The sequence below is a fragment of the Drosophila guanche genome, unplaced genomic scaffold (genome assembly GCF_900245975.1).
Source record: "Drosophila guanche unplaced genomic scaffold, DGUA_6, whole genome shotgun sequence".
Taxonomy (NCBI): domain Eukaryota; kingdom Metazoa; phylum Arthropoda; class Insecta; order Diptera; family Drosophilidae; genus Drosophila; species Drosophila guanche.
This window is the reverse complement of record NW_022995755.1, coordinates 1,155,010-1,178,443: the sequence shown is the minus strand read 5'-3', so window position 1 is coordinate 1,178,443 and position 23,434 is coordinate 1,155,010. Positions and strand designations below refer to the sequence as shown.

General features: G+C 44.2%; 2 protein-coding genes across 4 annotated transcripts in view; both read left to right on the top strand.

Moving 5' to 3' along the window:
• Positions 1-121: 121 nt before the first annotated feature.
• On the top strand, positions 122-3,878 carry LOC117589580 (4F2 cell-surface antigen heavy chain). Of its 2 annotated transcripts, XM_034281640.1 has the most exons (6): positions 122-138; positions 1,193-1,282; positions 1,813-1,985; positions 2,048-3,324; positions 3,401-3,406; positions 3,503-3,878. In XM_034281640.1, exons 3-6 carry the CDS (start codon positions 1,818-1,820, stop codon positions 3,738-3,740), a joined length of 1,689 nt encoding a protein of 562 aa, XP_034137531.1. In that variant the 5' UTR covers positions 122-138; positions 1,193-1,282; positions 1,813-1,817; the 3' UTR covers positions 3,741-3,878. The 2 variants fall into 2 exon arrangements, with proteins under 2 accessions (XP_034137531.1, XP_034137532.1); XM_034281641.1 differs by lacking the exons at positions 122-138; positions 3,401-3,406.
• A 5,435-nt stretch (positions 3,879-9,313) lies between these two features.
• The window catches only part of LOC117589956 (protein doublesex), a 43,316-nt gene continuing 29,195 nt past the window's right edge, over positions 9,314-23,434 (top strand). Inside the window, exons 1-4 of one of the 2 annotated variants that reach the window (XM_034282254.1) lie at positions 9,314-11,730; positions 11,794-11,874; positions 11,938-13,628; positions 14,814-16,223. In XM_034282254.1, the coding sequence (XP_034138145.1) occupies positions 15,146-16,223 (1,078 nt within the window). In that variant the 5' untranslated portion in view covers positions 9,314-11,730; positions 11,794-11,874; positions 11,938-13,628; positions 14,814-15,145. The remainder of the gene's footprint in view (positions 11,731-11,793; positions 11,875-11,937; positions 13,629-14,813; positions 16,224-23,434) is intronic. The other variant, XM_034282255.1, reaches the window with a different exon arrangement.

Genomic DNA, 23,434 nt, shown 5'->3' with positions numbered 1-23,434 from the left:
ACGACTGAAACGCCTAGGTGGCACCGCCTGCAAGGTGAGAACCGAACTTTGGAGTTCATTTTTTGATTGAACTAATGTAACTAATCTAATTATTTATAATTATTGTTTTGCAGAGTTCCGCTACATTGCCCGTTGCAGGTTTGTATGCAAATTTAGCTGTGGGGAGAGACATTTGAAAGATGCCCATTTCACGACTGTAGCCATCAGCTTTCGTTAGCGTGGTAAAATAGAGGGGATCACGTGGGTTAAGTTAGTTTTTCATCCGTATATTTTCGGTATAAATCTGCATTTATAAAACTTTTCAATTTATTTAAAACAAATGCACGTCCTGAAAGCTAGTCAATATTTTAAAAATGTAATTCGTCCATCGTATTAAATGATAGTTTCTGGGCTGAGAGTCAAAGAATGCCAGTAATATTAAACAGAAGATCACAGTTGAGGAAAATGATATAAGATTATTTTTGGTATTATTTCTGTGCTCATATTTGAAACGCAAGAAGAAGCAAGGGAGAGCGACTGGAAGGAGAGGATTTCCCTGACCCTCAAAAGCGCGCGCAGCTAGCTATGTTTTGAATTGAAGGCTTGCGAAGCTTTTTTATACCCGAACTGTCGGTTGTTTTGCAACTTGTAGAGACACATGAGAGAGAGAGAGAGAAGCTCATTCATCTCAAAATAGTGTGAATATAACGCAAAGTAATGTTCTTTAATATAAGAAAGGAAATAAATTCTTAGATCGAAACGCAAAAATTAACACGAGAGAGTAATTGCTGACCTAAGCCGAATTTGAAAGTAGATTTCAAACATAATCATTATTTTTTCCCAAAATGTCGCATCAAGGATTGAAAACGCCTCTGTGATTTACCTTGCAGAGCTAGAATTTTTTGTGACGTTTTTACTTGTTGTCGACACCTTAAATTGTCTCACCAAATACAGATTTGCAAATAGTAAGGTTATAGGGTACACAATCCAAGAGAAGGAGTATTCATAATAAGCCAAATTGATTCCTTAAACGGTGAAAATTATTGTTTCAGTGTAAGAAGACTATGAAATCTAGTTAAATCAAATATAACATCAAAATCGAGGAATACGATTTAAGACTACGGTATATTTACAGTATATTTCGGTATATTTCTGAGGTCTATCTTCGATAAGTCTGCATTTTATACATTTTTAATTTGAAATTGAAACGCAGCTGCAGCGACGCCCGTGGATTCCACAGAAGTTTATAAAGTTATAGCCGAGGATAAACCAAATCAAAGCAGCATACCGAACCTCGAAACAGGTAAATACAAAGAATATATGTGAGTGTAATTAATGTCAGAAAACCACGTTGCTGACGTAACAAAGATAAGCCATTGCCCTATACATTTGTGTGTACATACTTTTGTATTTACTACGTACATGTGTACATTAATTTGCAAATATAAATGTATGTATGTACATATGTATTTATGTAAAAATTCGTGTAAAAACAGCCAGATACTGAAAATATGCATGATGCTGTGACGCTTTGATATTGATTTTATCAGAACAATGCCAAATTGTATGGCTGAGCGCAAACGCAAGTTATGACGTCAGCAACGCTTCGCTGATAAAATTCCACAAGATAAACTGTGATTGGAAGTTTCCATTTACACATTTGTAGGTACACGTGTATGTGTGTGTGTAAGCACATTTGTGGCTGCAAATTCCCAGCTGAGTTTTCAACGTAACCTACAAAAGAGAAAGTCGCGCACGAGAACTTTGCTAGCTATTTTAATTCAATTTCAATTAAGGCTGATTAGAGTCAATTTAAAACCATTCACTTTTCAGTCGACATGGTGCAAGAGGAGAAGATTGCTGTAGCGGATGGCGCCGACGAGCAAATGCTGGGATCAGGCGGGCCCGAACAGAAGCTGGCCGGACGAGATGAGGTCAAATTTATCAAGGGCGATCACCAGAATGGAGATGCCAAGATCGACATTGGCAACGTTAACGGCAAGGCTGTAAGTGTAGACGAAGTGAGATTGGGAAGTCCGAGTACTAATCGAGAATTTCCTTTGTGCAGGCCTTTACGGGCATGAGCAAGGAGGAGCTCATGAAGTACGCCAACGATCCGTTCTGGGTGCGCTTGCGCTGGATTTTCTTCGTCGGATTCTGGGCCATTTGGGCCGCCATGCTGGTGGGCGCCATTCTCATCATCATCGGAGCCCCGAAGTGCGCTGCTCCTCAGCCCTTGCCCTGGTTCAAGCGCGGACCCCATGCTAAGTTCGCTGGCATTGATGCTGCCAAGCCGAATGACGTTCAGACTGCCCAGAAAATCCATGCCACAGGAGCCATCTATGAGCTGCCCGCTGCCCTGACCTACAGTGTTAAGTCGCCCGAAGTGGAGAAACAAATCAAGCAACTGGTGGCTCAATATGAGGGCAGCGATGTGAAGGTGATCCTCGACTTGACACCCAACTATGTGGGCAAGGAGTCGAAGCTGGTGCAGGATGCACTCGAGAACCAGGAGAAGCGTGCCGCCTTTGTCTGGGTGAGCGGAAGAACGAGCCCACCCACAAACTGGCTAAAGGTGGGCGGCAATCGTTCCGCCTGGGAGCAGCTGGATGGCAGCTATTTGCTCTCGCAGTTCGAAGATGGCTTCTACGATCTGAAAATGAACAGCACGCTGATAAGGAACGAATTTGGAGGTGTGCTGAGGCATCTGGTGGGACTGGGCGTGCAAGGTTTCCGCCTGAAGAACACCAAGTTCTTTGTGCTCTCCGATAGCCTCGAGGATGAGGTGAACTCTGCAGTGCCCAAGGATCTGAATCTGGGACCCAGCGAATATGGCTTCTACGACCACAAGCAGACCACCTTCCAGTCTGGTCTGGGCGATGTGCTCTATGACTATCTGAGCATTGTGAAGAATGTCTCCGCCGATGCGTTCCTCTCGGTGGCCGAGGACATCATACAGCCACAGGTGTACCAGTTGAGTGATGTTGCTGGTGCCAACGGCATTGATTTGCCCATGTACGGCGACTTTGTGAAAGTGCTCAGCAAATCGAAGCCAGAGAAATCTCTGTTCAAGGATCTCGAGAATACTCTGTTCCAAGCGGGCAACGGCAGCTGGCTGCAGTGGAACTTCCGTGATGTCTACGTGGACACGCCCCATGATCCGTCGGCGCTGGCCTTGTTCCTCTCCATGCTGCCAGGCGTGCCAGTGGTGTCCGTGGATGCCATCGAGTATCAGAATGTAACCGAGAAGACTTACAAGCACATCGAGCAGCTGCGTCACTCGGCCTCGTACATGCACGGCGAGCTGCAGCTCTATGAGGCTGACCCTCTGGTGGCGTTCTCAAGGTAAAGATACTTTTTTCTCTTTATTTACTTCACTTGACATTAATCCTATTAACTTCTTCATGCTTGCCCATTGAAGGCAGAGGTAAATCCATGGCTTCAGCTAACAGATTTTGACACATTTTCCGACTGCTTTGCCTTGAACATTTTTCTAATTGATTTTTTTTTTCTCTTTCTGCAGAATCAAGTCTGGCAATCCTGGCTACTTAGTGATCTTCAATCCCACCGACTCGCCACAGTCCAGCAACATAACCAGCGAACTGCCCGACAAAATGACCGTCTCGGTGTTCAGTGAGAATTTCAACAATTACGAGGATGTCGACAAGGTGACGCCTCTTGGCAAAGTAAGCCTCAGCGAGCTGAAGGTGGCACCACAGTCGGCCATTATACTGACCTATGTGCCAAAGAAGGCGGAGTAAATATGGTTGTATATGCGACAATACAACAATTATGTTGCACAAATATATATGTGCATTTATATAAATTAGCTTAGCTTGCTTCAGCGCCCACTGAGATTCAAAGCCGCAAAACAAAACAAAACTAAAATTTGTTGAGAACATAAATAATATATAAAGATTTCTCTGCTTGTTCAATAGCTTGCTTGCTATACAAATATATACAAGATTATTTGATTGCATTTAATTCGAAAAGAGTTTTAATGATGGTGAATGTATGACATTTTTGCAGCTGTTTGTAATGCTGAGAAGGAAGCAGCGCACTCCGACCTATGTATGTGCCTCTCTCAGATGTGTCCTACATTTTGGAATATCCTGAAATAACTTTCAATGTTTGAATTTATTTTTTTATTGAATAATCCAAGCTGAGGCTCTAAACACATTTATTCAGCCTGTCAGACTTTAAGGCCGCTCGAGCGCACAGTTTTTAGCATACATTAAACAACACCTTAACCTCCAGAATTTTGGCTTTGAGTAACTGCTGGAATACTGCCACGAATAAGACAAGTGCGTGGATCGGGGACTGAGAAAGCATGCGAAATTATTTCGCCTTTGTGGAAAAGTTTGAAGTGCACAAAGAAAATTGCTTGCATATGCATGTGGCATACGTGTGTGGTGGCCAACTTTGAGATACAAATAGTTTGAGGAGCTGGCAAAAACAAAAGTCTGTGCGGGCAGCCACAGACAAATAATCAAAATCGACAAACGAAATGAGCCAAAAACAAAGCGCCCAAAATGTTTTTAGTTTTGCACAGTTCTGGGTTGGCAATGGCAGCCTGGGGAGCACCACGCCAGGCCGGGGCCGAAAGGATATGCGCACGTGCTAATGTGATTAGATACACAGCCACACCCACACCCACACCCACACCCACAGCCTTAGACACGGAGCAGAGCAAGAGCAAGAGCAATGCTGTTTGAGGAACCGCAACATGCAGTGCAGTTGATTGCGGCCAGCCAGGCTACAATAACAAGAAACGCCGAAGTAGAGTAAGAGGAAACACATCTTCATTCTGGGTATTCTGTGTGAGATGCAAACTATTGTTGCGCAGGTCATCATTATCATCATCAGGATGTGGGAAAACTTTCGCACTGGCCCGCTGTGCATTCGTTCTGTGCGTATCTGCGGAGTCTTTCTCCTTTCCATTCCACTGCCAGCTCTGGCCTTGTGGGGGAATGGACACCCACCGAAATTATATTGTCTCAACAATTTTTCCATCAGCCCAGTCATCAAATGCAGCCTTGGCAGTGACAACCCTCCACCATTCCAGGTCAGCCAGAGGCACCAGCCAGTGATTTAATTGCAGCATACAAACAACACATTCTCGCACTCTTACACACTCCAAAATTAATCTATTAAGGACTCTACGTTTGACTAGCATATCCTATAGAAAGAACGGAAAAGCCTCTGAAAGATGACACTTAAAGTTGCAATGTTCCAATGGGATTAGTCAACTTAAAGGACAAACAAAACCAACAAAATAGGGCGGCTAATATGTATTGATTTTTTGTATCGCACTTTTCGCATTTCTCCTTTTGCATTTGCCGCTGCTCTTTTTTAGCTCTTTGTCGCTGGCATCGTTCGTTGGTTTTTTGAGCTTTCCCATGCATAAATTTTGCATATTAATTGAGCGACTGTCATCAATATGTCTCTGCCCCATGCCGTACAAACCCCGACAACCACTTCACACTTTCCGCACTGTCGCACGCCCCATACCGCCGTCGCTCGCCTCTCATTAGTTGGCCTAAAAAATCCCATCAGGCTTTGATTAACATTTTGTGCACACAAATGCCGGCCCAAACGCGAGAGAGAGGCTAAATGAGTTGCATCTAATTGAGTGACAAACACGCCACAACAACATCAGGCCCGGGTGTCAAACTACGGGTGTCACTGGCATTGGCCACCTCTCACAAACTGTGCCAATTTGTTTTAAAATGCATCATCCTGGCGCTCAATCAGCCCAAGAGCTGTTCCCACTCATCCTCAACTGCTCGCTCCTCTCGCTGCAGCACCCTCTACAGTGTGTACATGGTGTCCACGGTCCGATGCCTGTTCTCGACTGTTTTTCAATTTGCATGCAAGCGTAAATTACTCGCCGGTTTCGACACCCTTTCTCGAATGCACATTCCACATCCACATCCACATCTACATCCTCCTGTGGAACTTTCCCCACACAGCTTCACCAGGTTCCTCCCGCTGGTCGGTTAAAAGGTTTGTCCTTTGGTTACCTTTATATATGCAGATTGCCTGGCCATCTTCTCTTGCCCTTTTATTCCTGACCACAGCCCCGATATACCGATGTATGTATGTATGTATGTACCCTGTATGTAGATGCCATTGGCTGTCAGAATCTTATGCCTTGGTACCCTAAATTAGTGCGGCTTATCTTGGCTAAGGACTTAAAACACGTTTTTTGGCACTCCATTTGTCATTGAGCTACCAATTTGTTCGCCTTCAGAATTCGGCTCAAATTTCGAAATAAACCGCAGCGAGGGGAAGGTGCAAACTTGAACAAGGCTATGTAGGTATTTATGTACATACATATTTACATATTTATGAAAATATTAAGCATGATCAAACGCACGCGTTCGGGCTTTTGAAGCTGCCTTGATGCCGGCTCAGGAGTGGTACCATGGAACAGGTTTTTAAAGAAATATTCTATCGGATCCTTGAAGTGTTTGAAGTTCAAACTTTGAACTGGAACTGTCGGTATATTTTACAAATAAATATTTATTTCATTCTTTAAAGGTACATTCACCGCATCATAAGAAGTGCATTTCCGTTCTGAAAGATCTTTGACCATACTAATTACCCAACATTTTATTATAAAACACACACAGAATTATGCTTTTTTAATTGTCTCTTAGCGATCTTAATTGTAGGTTGTATGAATAAATAAATACATTTCATTTTTTCTTCTGTTATTGCCAGGGATGGAGTTTTATTTAACATTCAAAGTTCATTTATGTTCTTGGCTATCGGCCTTGTCTAATTACACAACTGCTTCAATCTCGCTATTTCTAAGAGCTTTTCAGATTGAACTCAATTAGTTTTTAATGGATACATGTTGTTTGATGGTTTTTAAGAGATTACTTGCGTTTTACCGCGTACATACTTATGTACATATGTACATACATATGTAAGTTGCGTCTGCTAAACATTGTTTGAAACCAGTTCGACTAATAAATCGGCTTTTAATTGGTTTTTAAGACTGATTTTACAACTTTTTAGCTTAAGCTTAATGTCTGGTAACTATTTATATTAAAAATAGATGGGTTACAATTTTGTCGAGAAGTCAAAACCAACTAATTTTCTTGTTGTTTAATATTTCAATCGCACAATCGAGCTGCTCTTTGACCTACCCTTAGGAAATCACAATTTATGACTCCAGACTTCAGAGATACGAGCAAACTACGTATGTGCATTTGAGATGTGGGCGCCAGTCGTTGTGCAATTCGCATGCCTAAGCTACCTGGTGCACACCACGCGGTGGCCTGATCCCGTTCCCCACATCAGTCATCCCCCCAGCGGAAAGCCAACAATGTACAACAACTTGTAGAATGGCCATAACAATTATAAAACACGAACACGAGCCGATGCTGCTAGAGAGCGAGGGAGTAGGGCTGAGGAGTGGGAGCACGTGGGGGAGACTGAGCTGCGGTTGACTACTTGGGTTACAGTGGTGTTTGGAGAATTCTGCATTGTGCAGCTTTCCCGGTTCCTCACCCGTTTATCCGAGTTGCGGCTGCCAATAAGCGGCTGCCAATGTGTCGAGTAACTCGGCTGCGGCTTTGGAGGTGACAACAACTGGCAGCTAAGCGTAAACTGTATAAATGTTTCCATCGCTACCGTTTGCGGTAGGAATTGGTAAAAATAAGTCACAGAAAAAATAGACCGATGCGGGGTCGCCTCGGTCAGGGCAAAACAAAAACCTTCCAAAGAGAGACCAATTTGCAAAAGAGAGAGAGAGAGAGAGAGAGAGAGAGAAAGAGAGAGACACAAACACACACACACAAAGAATGAGTGGGAGAGCGGGCCATGGCACTAAGGGCAAATCATAAATAAATATTCGCCGTTTTCTTTGCAAATTTGCATTTTAAAATATAGTGGTCTCGGGTATTTTCTGTTTGGTTTCGGCCCATGATCGTGCCTGCTTGAGTTTTTTAAGAGCGCGCGAATCCCAACTCGACTGGAAAGATAAACGGGTTTCGTTTCGGTTCCGTATCTGCCAGATACTCTTCCCTTGCGATTGCCATTAGCTTGCCGCTCCCTGCTAATTGATTAACGACTATCCAAGGCAATCTTTTGGAACCCTCTGTCCTGAGGTGCATGGGTTGAAATGCATGTAAAATGATCAATTTTAATGGATTATCATTAAAGTAAATGAGAATTAAAAAACCAGAAAGAACATTGCAAACACTCTGCTGTTTTTGTTTAGGGTATTTTTGTGTCACCGAGAGCCAGATTCGCCTAAAATAGTACATCAATTCAAAGATCAGAGCCCAGATCCCAGTGGAGTTGTCAACCAAAGAAGCTTTCACTATAAACAGGACGCTGGAAGGTTTCTAACTGATTTTCGCTCTAAATTTGTTAAATAACTACATTATTATGTATATATATTAATATTATTTAAATACAAGTATAAGCTTATGCTGCGCCCTCAGAATATCTTATGGAATCAACAACGAATAATGACCTACACGTTGGTCCCTCTGCAGAACCGGTGTTTTTATTACAATTTTCGAAATGCGTGCACCACCTCGGGCAGCAAGATCAAATTTTTAATGGAGCCGCTTTCCAGTTCATTTATCGATTCGAACAATACCCTGGCCCTGGCCGATGATCGAAGGAAGCTCATGAATGTGATTAATGTGTGTGACATTGCACACGCAAAACGGGGCGGCTCTACATAAATTGGCTCAAATACCTGAATGCGAAGCCGAGCCGACCTATATCAAAGACCTTCGGGTAAGCGGCATAAAGAGAGAGCAAGTGCGAGAGTGGGCAGAGTAAGAGAACCGATCGGGTGCATTGCACACAGACGTCAATGCACGGCAACAAAGTTGCTACACTCGGCTGGTTCGCAGAGATTCGCGAAAGCAAACGCAGCTAATAAGAGAGCACGCGAAAGAGAAAAATGTTTAAATGTTGCTCCCGATTGATTCCATGCAGTGGATTCTCTCTCTCTCTCGCATTTGCTTCTCTCGATTCCTCGTTCTCCCAAGAAGCTTTCGAATGCGCTACCTACCGACACTTTATCGTTTGAAGCTTATCAGTTTCCATCATAACATTTTTGAACAGCAGAGGGAACAACAAATATTTTGTTCTGTTTTCATGGACATTATTTCGAGGTATTCAATTCCCTTGAAGCATAATATGTTTCACTCTCCTCTTCTCAAATGACTATAAGCGTTTAGTTATACGAGTAGGAGGTGATTGAAAAGTCGTCATGGCGGCCTAATCTCACATTCATTTTATTAGCGCTGCACCAAAGTGCAAAAACCAACAAATACCAAAAGCAAAGCAGCGACAGTCGGTGGGCTCGACTCTGTGAACACATGCTAGTCGGTCTGGTCTGGTCTGGTCTGGTATGAGTGTGGTGCTCTGAGTTTCGTTGGGGCTGCAACCAGTTTGTTGGCATCGATCGTCCTTTGCGCTAGTGCATGCTGCGGCCAGTGTGTATTCCGTGGTCGCACTCGCAGTCGCTGTCTTAGTCGCAGTCGTAACCCCAACGATCCATAACTAACCGTAACTAAACCAATCCGAACCGCAATCGGTCTCTTAAGTTGACCCAAGTCTGTTAGTTCCTATGCGGTCTCTCTCTGTGTGCGGCTCCAGAGGCTATCGCGCTGTGTTCGACATGTGATTATTTTTTTGCATTGCACTTCCCTCCACTCGTCTCTGCCCGGGTAGACAGAAATGTCTGAAAATATCTTCGGTATGGAGCAGATATAAAAAGGAATAAACGACACAGAGTGCCACAGTTAACGAATGTTCTTGTGTAGAAAACTGAAGTGACGTCTACGGTTTGTCTGGCAAGAGATAACAAAAAATAATTGTTTGCCGGTAGTGCTCCGAGACTCGGTCTCGGTCGCGGTTGAAGTCCCGGCTCCCAGTAACCAGTTAACGGCTCTCAGCTCTCGCTTCCACTCTCACTCTCAGTCAGTTGCTCTCTTGCCGACATTTGTTTACGCAGCTCTCGGAGATCATCTCGCTTGCATAACCAAGTGCAGCACACCTCTGAAGCAGATTGCCAATGCAGATTGCAGAGGCAGATACACATCTAGATTCTAGAACTACGCCGGCAGAAACTTTCGCGGCTGCCTGTGAATATTTTCTCATCGTCTACGGTAAGTGCACAATGAGTTATGAATGCGCTCGGCTACCACATGTGCCACTATCGCCCGGCATTCTCCCTGCACGCTGCTCACTGCTCCCTGCTCACAGCTCGCGGTGGGCGTTGCAAACTGCCTTGTAATTGCCTGACATAAATGCTCGTGTGTACAAGGCTTAATGGCGATAGCGGCAGGTACTGCGAGTATGCTCGATTGCACGATTACCATCTACAACTACAACATAACGTTCAGTTAATATTCGGACGGAGTGTCGTAGTGGGACGGTCATTGTCTGGCCACCAAAACAGGAAACGACTGCAATAAGTCATGTTTGGAGCTGACAAGAAGCCATCTATTCAGTCGGGTCCATTTCGGGGGAACCTCACCGCCTAGAAAGGAAAACTGGTACGAAGTTTTCGCGCATCTAAAAGCAATGCAAATAAAGAAGGAAGCCAGTTTGTTTAGCAATAAACTAAGTAGGTCGAGGGAGAATTTCTTACTTGAGCTCTGCTTAAGCCGGTTTTCGTCGTTGGTCTAACTTCAGCGTGGTTCTTGTCACTGTGGATAATCAATGATCAGCAATAAAGTAGGTGATCCAGTGATTGGTGCACACTACTCTTGTCGATCAAGAAGTCTCTCATTACCCCAGATTTATGGCATCAACCGGAATGGTGTCCGCTCACTTGCCACTTACCTAAGAGTATCATATAAATTATTTAAAATATGATCGCCATTCATAAATGACAGGGAGCCTGGGAGAACTGGTTTCTGTTAGGATATTTCGATCCTTCTCTAAGCTCAACCAGTTTTTGTGGACTTCCCTGTTGCCCCAACTGTAATCCAATGCCAGGCGGCCCCAACTGAAGCTTTAACGCTCCACTCACCAGAATGCTCCAAATGAGCGATTTTCCGGCCCTGCAGTTGCAGCATTGCTGGGGATGGGGCCCGCTTCCATCCGTCCTCCCATCACATAATTAGCAAACATAGAATTGCCATTCTCCGCGAGCTACTGATACCGCGCTCTATCTTCCCCTTTCTGGCACTGCGCTCCGGAGTGCTCTCTGTGCAAATACAAATTAGTCGCGACATGCCAGATAAGCGATCGTGTGTGCACTTTTCAAAATACTCGAACAGAAGAGAACTAAAAAAGAGAAGTAACAACATTTTGCCGTGGTCGCAAGGGGGCGGCGGTCAGCAACAGCACAAACCGAACTGTGGGCTCCGCTATCACAAGATCTTGCATGCTCAATTACCTTTCTCTCGTTGCAAAAGTGTGTAATTAACTCTTTAGGCCCGAAATTAAGTTATTATTGTCAAAAAGGAAAACCAACACTTCGTATTGTTATTCTTATCGATAGAAGCTCTCACTTATTGCTTATTACTAGGGGGCCCCTCTGTTTCGCCACTTTCCCTCTCTCTCTCTCTTTCATTCTATATTCTTTCATTCTGGTGCACGGGGACGGTGGGCCGGCCGTCCGCGGGTTTAACGCTAGCCCACGAAACCTCTCTACACTAGATAAGACAGTTCACGGAGTCATCCAAATGTCACCCTGACTGCAAATTAGATTAAACTCGATTCTAAATCGAATACCCATCTGTGCAAGGAAATTCCAAGGAAGAGGTGAACGAACATTGAATGCTCTGTCTGAAATATGTAAGATGATCTCAACCGTTTTATCCTTAGGTCGTTGGAAATGAACAGTCAGGCAGCAGATTAAGGGGCTCCGATTTTAATCAATCAATAGAGCATAACATCACAGAGAAAGTAAATATTGATGAGACTATAATTAAGTTTGCCACAACTTATTTGCTTGCATTTTTTTTTAAGGTCTGGGAAAAAGAAGTTTAACCCTACAAATAATTGCCGTGGGCGCAAATTTTCCTTGGCACTGCCCTGTGCACACAATACACATCAGTTTCTGTTGGCAGTGTTTCTATAATTTGGATACTGATCGATTTGTTGCCTTCTGGACGTGGGCGTGTACTGTCTATGTGTGGACTATGTTGAACAGTTTTTAAATAGAGCTGTGTTCTTGTATAATGAAGGAAAGCAGTGAGCAAAAGCCCAACCGGTACGAACATATGTACCTATGTTTGTGTGCCCATACATATAAGCGAATTCTTGATTGGGGTCTACAAACATTACCCCAATGCACATAACGCATTCGCGCGTTGGCAGCACGAAGCAATAACCAAAACAAATGCTATAAAACATGCAGCACAAGGCAAGTGGGCAAAAATTGAGAGAGAAATAAAACAAAGCAGAGGATAAAACTCACAGCGATGCAACCCGTTCCAACACCAAAACGAACTCGAACAAGTTGCACGGCGACTGCAACAAGCAGCCAACTAACAACTGCAGCGAAAGCAACAGCAACAACAAGAGCAACAAAAACAACCACAAAGCGACAGCAACCAGCCAATGTGTGTGAGGCTGCCTATATACAACGGCTTCTCTGGGTTTGTCTGTTTGTCTCTCCGCAGTTGTGTGTGTGTGTGCAGCCCCCACATTTCTCCAAATGCAAGCAACGTCAACGGCGCACAGTGGTCCTCAGGCAGTAGTCTTGCAGCAAGTGTGCTTGAGAACTGTCAGAAATCATTATATACTCCACTCCAGTCCACTCAGTCAACGATTCTTGGCACGGCTCAAAATTTAACAGAACTTCCACCGAGAATCCGGACTTCTGAGCCACTGTGCTGTGTAGACCGTCACTTTAGTGTGCTCTCCTCTCTCGATGCGGTTTTCGGTTCCGTTTCGTTGGCGGTGAGTGTCGGCGTCCACGCAAACACAGGCAAACATGGCATGCACACACTCTCTCGCATTGGCACATCACATGCACGGGCACCAACACCAAGAAAAACGCTCTGCCGCGAAGCTTTTGAGTTCTTTGCATCCGCGTCTTGCGGCCCAATGCGAGTTGCCTTGTGCATGCCAAAGATTTCAGATCGGAAAGCAACAGCAGCAGCAGAAGCTCGGCTCGCGACGCGCGCAACGTTTCCAGCGGTTTATCCATATCGATACCAGATCTAAGCGACTCTATAAATATTAATTTTTTTTGCATTGTGAAGCTCAATTAAAATAAGAGCCCAATTAGACGGTGATTGGTGATTCAGTTCAGACAGCCAGCTCGCGTTTGCCGTCGGCATTTGCAAATGAAGTGTGATCGCGTCAAAAATGTTCGAGTGATTTTTTGTTTGTTGTGTGACAATTAAACCGATATCTCAGCATATACAGCAAAAAAGTAACAATATATTTGGAGTCAATTGATTGGAATAAGCCCATGCGGAGTTTCTTCAAGCTAATTCAACGATTGAATAACTAAAACCATTTAAAAATATTCATAAAATTACACAAATCCTAATAGCTATATATACAGATAATTAAAAAACAAAAGACAATCTACATAAACACATAAACGTTACCTACAAATATTACAAATAATTCAACTAATCATATAAATAATAACACAAAAAACTATAAATAAATTAGTAAAGTTTCCAATCAATACCGCTAAACAGGTAATAGCCTCATCCATAAAACTTTGACATTTAAAAACAATGTAAAATACGTTTTAGACTTACAAATAATGTATTCAAAGCTCTACAGCTTAGCCCCCCAAAATATTCTTCAAAATGTTACATGTAATCGTTAAACAAAATGCTAGAAGAATGAATTTTAATGTGAAATAAATTATATTCTAGAACTACAAACCATGATTGCGCATACGCCTCGGTTCTCGAGGCTTGTCACCTGCTAAACAAGTAAATGGCAAGAAACCAAAGGAAATGCTATTTTAAATTATTTAGCCTTGAAATAGCTTACAATAAATTAACGTTTTCGTTGCATTTCTTAATTCCGAAAGAAGAAAAACAAGAAAATCATTTTCTGTTTCCCCAATTGTTCGGTGTAAAAGGGAAAAATGCGAAGAGCACTAAAAATACATTTAACGACTCCTAATTAACTGGATTACCTAAGCTGAACTTTGGAATTTTGCCTGGAAATTTAAAATTCATACGAAAAAATCGCCTTTATGGCTGGAAAAGTTCAGAGTGTCAAAAGTCAACCATTAATCCACACTCTCCTGTAGATATTTTTTGCGCATCTGGCAGAACTACTGAAAGGGTAAATACATATTTAGAATCGTGATAAATGCCTCGCCCGTATCGATACAATGTATCTGCAAGCCCAGCTCCACCCACTAGGCGTAGCTTATATCTAAAACACATCTGAACTGGGTAAAACTATATGTAGGGGGGGCGTAACCGATCGAATCAAGGAAACTTTAAATGTTTTTACCTATAATGAATGGTCAAACATGCAAGAGCCAGCGGCCAATGGAAACAGAGTTTCACCTGCAGCACCGCTCCATCTGCAATTTAATAAATTCCGGTCTGAGACTATTGCCAACTATGAGATACATTAGCTCGTGCGCTAAACAGAAATGCAATTTGTTTGCCAGCACAATTCATGCATGCAAAATTAATGGAGAAACCAAATCAAAACCATAACAGAGCGAGAGCTCTTTCGATCCGACGAGAGCCGATTGCATACCTAGAAATTACATCATCGAGTCGGGGTGCAATTATCAAAAGTCCATACAGACGAAATGCTAACACGGAAATTGTTTACCAATTCAAAAGTATTTCTCAAACTATTTTCTGTTCAAAAATAATAAACATCAAATCTTTCACTTGTCTTTTCAGGTGCTTAACAATCTATTATCCAGAGTCTACAAATTGGGGATTAGGCAACTAAAAGTGAAAATTAACATAACATAATTTAAAATACCATAAACAATAGCTATCAATTTACTAAATAAATACTTAAACACACAATATTTTAATCGAAAAAGGATACAAAATACGCACATATAACCGCAGTAAAAATATAAAAATAATCTCATAAATTGTGCTTAAAAATAATTCCTCTGGCAGTTCGAAAAATGCTTCCCATCTCGGACAACTGAAGTGTTAGAGACATACAACCACAGCTGCAACTGATTTTTCCAAGTTCAAGGACATTTGAATATTCTGGGATGGTTTCGGAGGAGAATTGGAACAGCGACACCATGTCCGACTCGGATATGATCGACTCGAAGAACGATGTGTGCGGCGGGGCCTCCAGCTCCAGCGGGAGCTCGATCTCCCCGCGCACACCGCCAAACTGTGCCCGCTGTCGAAACCATGGCCTGAAGATCACCCTGAAGGGTCACAAGCGCTACTGCAAGTACCGCTATTGCACCTGCGAGAAGTGCCGCCTGACGGCAGACCGTCAGCGGGTAATGGCCCTACAGACGGCCCTGCGCCGCGCCCAAGCGCAGGACGAGCAGCGGGCGCTGCATATGCATGAGGTGCCGCCTCCATCGACGTCGACTACGGCCCTGCTGGGCCATCACCACCACGTCGCTGCCACCGCCCACGTTCACGCACATCATGTCCATCCGCACCATGGTCACCACACCCTCTCCCATCATGGCCATGTGCTGCACCAGCACCAGCAGGCAGTGGCCTCAGCGGCGGCGGCTCCTTCGCAGCCTCCGCCTTCCCACCTGAGTGGGGCCCACAATGGGGCGGGAGCAACAGTGCCAGCCACTGCCTCCAGCCTGCATGGTCACGCCCATGTGCATCATGTACACATGGCGGCAGCGGCAGCCGCCACAGTGGCTCATCAGCAGCAGCAGCAGCAGCAACAGCAGCAGCAGCAGCAGCACCAGAGCCAGAGCCACCAGCACCAGCACCATCCACATCTTCAGCATCCGCAACAGCACCAGCCACAGCACACGGCGCTCCGATCTCCTCCACACAACGAGCACAACGCCGGAAGTGTTGGACCAGCCACCAGCAGCTCAGGAGGCGGAGCCAGCTCAGGCAGTGGCGCCGCTGCCACCTCAAGCAGTGCATCCAGCAGCGGCGGAGCTGGTGGAAGGTCAGCCAGTGGCGGGGTCAGTGTTATTACCAGTGCCGATCCCCACATGTCCACGGTACCCACACCAGCCCAATCGCTGGAGGGCTCCTGCGATTCATCATCTCCCTCGCCCTCGTCCACATCCGGCGCCGCCATTTTGCCGATCTCAGTCTCCGTTAATCGCAAGAATGGCGCCAATGTACCATTGGGTAAGTGAACAGCTTACTCGTACATACATATATTTATTTGAAGGTATTTACATATAGCGGGCTGTTGAATCAAAAGCTTAGCATTTATCTGTTAACGCTGCGATAGCTACCGTTCGTGTAATAAAAGCTTGAATTATTATTACAGTAAGTGTAGTCGTGCTGCGGAAAACTAGTTGATGTTTCTCTGTCCCTTCTTTTTACGCGAACTTCGTGGTCGGAACCTGTCCCCACAAAGTGTATTTTAACAGAGTGCACAAGTGCCCACATATAGTTGCATTTCTACAAGTTTTTAAGTTCATAGTTACACTTCACTATGGTCAAACACACACAAATTTTGGCCTCTTTTAAATATGAAAAATATTCGTACAAGTAAATGGTGCGATACAGTTTCTCCCCATTCTGTGCGTGTGTGTCCAATCTTTGTACATTTATTTGTTCTCGTGCCTTCCACCTATTAAACCATTGCAGCCAACATACAACATACCCTAAAACCTCTTTAAGAAACCTCGTTAGATATCTTTAATACTTGCCCCACTATATTTAAGTTGCAACTTATTTATTGATGAACCGACTTTGGCTTTGAGTTGAACTCGAATCTGCTGTCACGTATTAATGACGTGGCCACGTATGTGCTTACTTTGAACTAACTCAGACAGATCCGTCATTAATCTTGTAACTCGCTCAATTTGTGATCTTGGCAGTCGGTATCTAAAATATATTTATGGCTCATTTAATAAAGTGCGGAGGGAAAATTGAAAATGAAAAACTCGCAGATGAAATTGCACTGCTTTTATTCATCACAGTCTGTCTATGCACAGCCGAAGGAAGCTGTCTGGGAGTCGTGGTGTGTCTCGCCTCTAAATGATTCCCACCTAATTATAGGCCGCAATATGCCGCCGCCACTAGGAAGGCATCGAGAACAGATCCACCCGATCCACAAACAACGACGACGGGGCACGTACGCATTTGTGGCAGAGACGCCATGGACAGAAGGCCTAATCAAGTTGTTGTTGTTTGTCCGGGACGAGCCCAGACTTGGCCCACACAAAAGAAGAAACAAGTGAAACTGAAGAACTCTTTCGACTAAGGGATACCCGCTAACAGAAAGAACCCGCCAGAAGCGTGTACAAATTAAATGCATTTTGTATGATGATAAATTGGTTGATCTTGCAGTGGGACAATCGAATCAAGGAGCGGCTTTCAATGTGCAGAAGTGTGGCAAAACGAAGAAACATAAAAGACAAGACAAGCCGAGGTACAAGCAACACTACAGCACATGTCACACATTTACGCTTTTAATGACAGCCGGAGCAAGGTAGCTGATGGGCCATGTAGGAATCAATTAGCATAGAACCAGCAAGCTGTCAACGGCTGGCACCTGAGGGCGAGCCTGGCTGTCTGGCATTGCCATTCACACTTAAGTTCAGATTATGCCATTGAAAATATGTTCAGTTTGATGTATTTTGATCGCTTTGACCGACGAACTAGCTGCCACAGGGGAACTCAGAGTTAATTGTTTACGCAGGAATACTGCAGCCCCCTGGTAGCCTGCAGCCAGCAATTAGTTTGATATTTCTTCATGCAATTCTTAATGTGAGAAAATCTAGTCGCGTCTTAATCAGGGCTTCATCCATGTGTATTCTGCTCCTCCACAGTCGCGACTCGCGAGCGTCCATCCATCGGTCTGCTGACCACGTTCCACCTTCAATGTTCCACCTTCCACCTTCCACGTTCCACGTTCCTCCACCTAATTGCACTTGAGCACGAGCAACATGGCATACGAATGGCAGCTTAATCTTTGGACAATTACAGGGAAGACCTGTCAAGGTAATGCAACATAACCATTCATCAAAGCGCTAAGGAGGCATGAAACATTTTCACAGTTTCACATTTTCCAGTCACCGATGAATTCTTTATGCATAATGCCAGCCAGACATGGCATCCGATCCGATCCGATCCGTCCCATCGTTTAGCATAAGTGCAGGGACAGTGCGCGTCTTCTGTCAACTGCAAAAAGTTTGTCAATCAATTGGACACCACAACGATCCAGACAAACAGACAGACGGACAGACAGTAGCTGGATGCCCCTCTATGCCTATCTCTTGGCTTGTGTTAGGTTGCGGCCTCAATGTCTGCAAACGTGTAAACTTATTCGTAATCTCCAGCGTCTGCACGGAGCTGCCTAACCCGTCTTGGGCGCTCTCAAAACTGGATACCCAAATCGAGTTTTCCAGGCTGGCAACTTTGTAGGCTTTTTTCTCATTCACCTGAACAAGTCCGACGGCTCATTAGCTCAACACACTGGGGTCTGCCGTCTGCCTTCTGCCCACACGGACGCTGCAAAATTCCAGCATTAGTCATCAGACCTGCAGGCAAGAGGCTATGGTTCAGGCAGCTCTCTAAACGTGGCCCACAAGTAGTGCATGAGGCTAAGGGTATTCATTTTGTTATTTATTTTGATGGCTTCTATTAGGCAGACACCCCCCCATCTTTGATCTGCAACTGATAATAAGTACTCTTGCCATGTTCTTCCAAGTATTCCGGGTAAACTTCAGCCAGAATTCGTAGCTCAAGGATCGAGAAACGATCGGCAGTCAGTGATGCCCCTGTGCTGGGGCATCGATAGAGTTGGCCTTAAGTTAATTAATTTAATGCGCCTGCGCTTATTTCGGGCTCTTAAGACGCAACTCCGCTCTTGGCCATATCCCCCCGTTCCCATCGTGTGTCTGTTTAGAACGTTTACGAGTAGGGCCGGCGACTTGGCAAATTCTCGTTTCGCGCGAAAACCCAAAGGAAACAAAAAAAAACAAAAAACTTTGCTGCGCTCGTAAAATAAAGTTGTAAAATGTATTTCTGGTACACAAATACATATGTATGTATGTTTATTTGTATGTATTTATGTATGCATTTATGTATATTTTGTTGTTGCATACATTTTGCTCGATTTTGTTTTCGATTTCAGTTTCAAATGGCTTCCACAACCCGCCGTCGAGCGTAGTTTTAGCATTTGCTTCGTTTATTATTATTTTTTCTCATACTCATATTTGAGAAATGTGCTCGAGAGTGAGCAGCCAGGCCCTTGGCAGATTTGACAGGTCATTTGGGTGCATAATTTACGAGATTTCCAGTTAATATGTTGGCATTACTTTTAATATTCCGCGTTGGACGCCGCGGGCTTTATGGACACCCGAAGACAGGATTATGCATACATAAATATGTACAGTACGTATGTATATTTTGTGTGTGTTTGTATGTGTGCTCCAAATGGTTGCTTAATTATAAGGCCAGAAGCAATCGAATCCAGGAACTGACCACAGAACAATTCGCTTAACATGAACAATAAAAATATGTCTGTATGTATGTTTGTATTTTTTCTCCTTTTGCAATTAAAGTTCTTTTACGAGCAGTGAATTAGTCTAGACGAGGCGAGACTGAAACGCGACTCAATTGGTTCTAGCCCCGCTCCAGAGCGGCGGCTTGAGGCCAAAACAGCTGCCAGATGCTATAATTATGAGTCGTCGTATCTCCCAGCCCATTGTACACATACCGTGTGATATTATGAGTATTTACAACCTGATAAAATGCATTTGCATACAAATGCTGGCATAATCAGCTCTCTTATCCAGAAGTTACCCAATTACAAGACTCTATCGCCTGATCCGCCCCATCTTTAAGCCAAGCTGAGCAGCCCTGTCCCTGTCCCTGTCCCTGTCCCTGACACTGCCTCTGTCTTAAGTCTTGGCTTAATTCAATCGGCATTGTGTGCCTCAGCCTGCTCTCAATGCGGGCCCCTATAATTTGAGTATACCGTCAGAAGGGTGGTGGAGGGGCAGAAGTTTGTATTTTTTTTTTTCGGGGCCGTGAAAACACCAGAAAGATGCATTATGCAACCCAATCCACATGTGTGAAACCGCAATGGCTTTTTAAGTGAGCAAAATTATAGGGAATGGCACACAGAAGACAGAAATGCAGAATCCAGAATCTTCAGAGCCCAAACGAGTGTACAGCAAGGGGACTGTAGGGAGAATTTCGATGAGAACGTGCTTTTTTTTTTTTTTGAAGGGAGTGGCTCGATAGATAGTTTTTAATGGACTTTTTTCATGTTGGTCAGACGTTAAATATGCTGCACAAAAAATAGCTCAAGACACCATTAAAATTTATCCCAGAGAGCAAAAAACTAGCCCAACCTTTTTATTTATTCTAATCGCTCAAGCGCTTTAAAATAATGAGCATAAAAAGTATGGCCTGCAGCCAATTTTCTTGCCACCCAATTTATTAAATATTTATGATGCTGCCGACACATTTCCTGCAAATACTGTTGGTAATGGACCCACGATCCACCCCTTTATAGAAGGTATTATCAGTTGGTTAAGTTCTAGGCAATGCAGAAGAGAGAGAGACAGAGAGAGAGAGAGAACTGGAAAGGCCATTGAAGACTGGAATGACGACATGAATCTGCCGCTGTCCCTTGCCTTTGTTTTTATTTGTTCTTATCACTTAAGTGCTTAAAAATAATAAGCAGGAAGTGCCTGCCCTGTGGCTGCGGATTCCTTGCCACTCAATTTATTAAATTTATTAAATATTTATGAAGCTTGCCAGCGAATTTGCTCATACAAACTTGTTGCGCGCAAATTGTAATGTTGCATGCAATGCACGAGGCGCTCCAGAAGGCCTTGATAGACCCCCCAAAAGATTTGGTAACTGAACTTCATCCAGCTCCAGTGGCCATCAGCCATCAGCCGCAGCCGCAGCTTTGTTTACATTTTCACAGACACGCAATTTATGATTCGGCCGGGGGCAGGCATTGTCCGGTGCAACGCAAGTGGCAACTCCCCTGTGCCAGCGGAACTGGAATTTTTTGGGTCGGGGCAGAGCCATGCAGTCGCAGATTTATGGCTGGCATCTGCCACAAGGTGCTAAGCACTTACTTTATAACCCGAGTGTGTGATTTCCGTTTGCCGTTTGCCGATTGACCTGACCGCTGCCGTTCTTTCGCCTTTGCCGCAACACTGAAATGATTTATTGCATTGAATGTGTTAGCAGTTATCTTATATTTAGCCCAGAGATTGGCCTGGAACCCGAGTATCGATTGGCGAAGGAACATAATTGAAAAAATTAATCAAGTTGTAATTTAAAATGTTTTACAGTTTCTTAAAATGTGCCAGCACAGCTGCTCTGAATGTTAAGAGAACTTCAAGAATCAGTAGCTCAAAAAAAGATAGTTAATTACACATTCGAGGACACAGCCAGAAGTTCCAGACAATATAATCACCGTCTCCAAGTCAAATTACTTTATTACGAGTAAGAGAAGGTATAGCATAAGGTATTACTATAAGTATTCATAGCTACTCGTAGGATTAATCAAACTGCTTCAGTCTGGGATCCAGCATGCAATAACAAAGCGAAACAATAACAACAATCAAAACCAAGTTCAATGCTCGCTCTTTTTATACGCCCCACCCTGTGTTCTCTCTCTCTCTCTCTTTCTATCGTGTCCCACAATTATGCTTTGCATTCAGTTTTGAATTTCAACAATTAAACATGCAGCCACAAAACTGTCGGCAATAATTTGCAGAAGTAATGAGCCTGCTCCTCCCAGGTCTCCCTCGGTCTTCGCCCTGCCCTGCTGCGGAGCAAATCATGTCTCGCTGTATCCTAAGGCGTGCAGTTAGGGGGCAGAAATAGTTACATCGATCAGCTGCTTATAGGCCGCATGCGAAACCGGTTGCAAACTGCTCGCTTTTCATCGCACCTCCGATAAGGTGAGGCATTTTAAGCGAAATGTCAACGGCAGCCGATCCCCTCCCCAAACCCACTCCACTCCGAGCCACACTCCAGCGACAGGCTGGATTCGTTCAATTAATTTTCACACTGCCAATTGGCTGTAAATAGTGGGAGAAATCATCAAAATATGCAAATTATTTAATTCGATTTTCTATGCAACACTTTTGCATACACCGCACACGAGTTTCTTTTTGCCCCCGGAAACACCAAATGTACGAAATTTATTTCGAATTACTATCCCAACAAATCATATACACATCTACATATTTATATGTATTTATTGTGGATCTGATTAGCTGTACCACCGCCCATATGCTACCTGACATCTAGTTACTTGTAAGCGCTAACTAACCGTGGCCAAGCCCATTCATAAAAATGCATTGTTCTCAGATACTTTACACATAGCAGAGTCCATTTATCACGCAACTACCTCGTAGGAGTCACACTCGAAGGAATGGGTATGAGTATCTACGCCTCTCCTGGACTGGAACTGCCTCCGGCATGCTAATTATGTAAAGGGAAGGCACAGGCAATGTGGCGTCTATCCGCCCAGAGGATAAGCCTGGATAAGCAGAGACCCTCATTTAAGTGCGCCAAGTACAAAAAACAAAAGCTTAGGCAGGAGTTTTATTTATACATATACATATATATATGACATAATTATAGTAAACTCTTCAAGGTTTGGCATCAGGCATCGTGTTTTGTTTGATCAAAAAACTCCTACTGCCAGCATCTGACCCGACTCAAGGCTGGTCGAACCGGTATCGATTTATTTCTTGGCCAACAGACATGATTGCTGATTGCTGATTGCTGATTGATGTAAAGCTCAGTGCCTCACTGACCTGTCTGAAGGCGATCTCCAAAGCGAACTAAACGACTTCATTCCGCCTTTAAAATGGTCTTTAATGTCCAGTATTCAATGATTGATCTGCCATTGCCAGGAGCTAGTGCATGCCCAGACCATTAAAATAAATAAATTTGCATATTTCTGGCAGCCCGCAACCGACAGGCCACACAGCCCAAAGCCCAAAGCCCACAGTCCACAGTCGAGCAACGCCCTCAACACGCGACCGACCCGTCCCGACTGTCACTTGCAGTCCTCTGCGTCCTCTCCACAAAGTTTGTCTATCAACAACGCGGAGCTTAATCCATGCAGCACGGTACGCCCCATTCACTTCATTAAAAACTTGTTGCAATTTCAATTTCGAGCCGGCAAAAAAATCAACAACAAAACGAAACAAAGTCCGGAGGCAGAGACACACCCAGACCGCCACGAGGCCGACAGCCAGGCAGACAGACCGGCAGAAAGGCATGCAGAGAGACGAGAGCGAAGGAGACAGGACGGAGCCACGCCGGCAGGCAGACGGGCGGCCGAGCGCACGCCGCGCGCGCCCGGGAACAGCCACGCACGCAGAGGTCGACAAATC

What these genes read in the sequence shown, in the direction of transcription:
- LOC117589580 (XM_034281640.1), top strand. Translation starts at nt 1,818, where the DNA reads ATGGTGCAAGAGGAGAAGATTGCTGTAGCGGATGGCGCCGACGAGCAA. An exon ending in GCAACGTTAACGGCAAGGCT is followed by an intron (nt 1,986 to 2,047) that starts GTAAGTGTAGAC and finishes TCCTTTGTGCAG; the next exon opens with GCCTTTACGGGCATGAGCAA.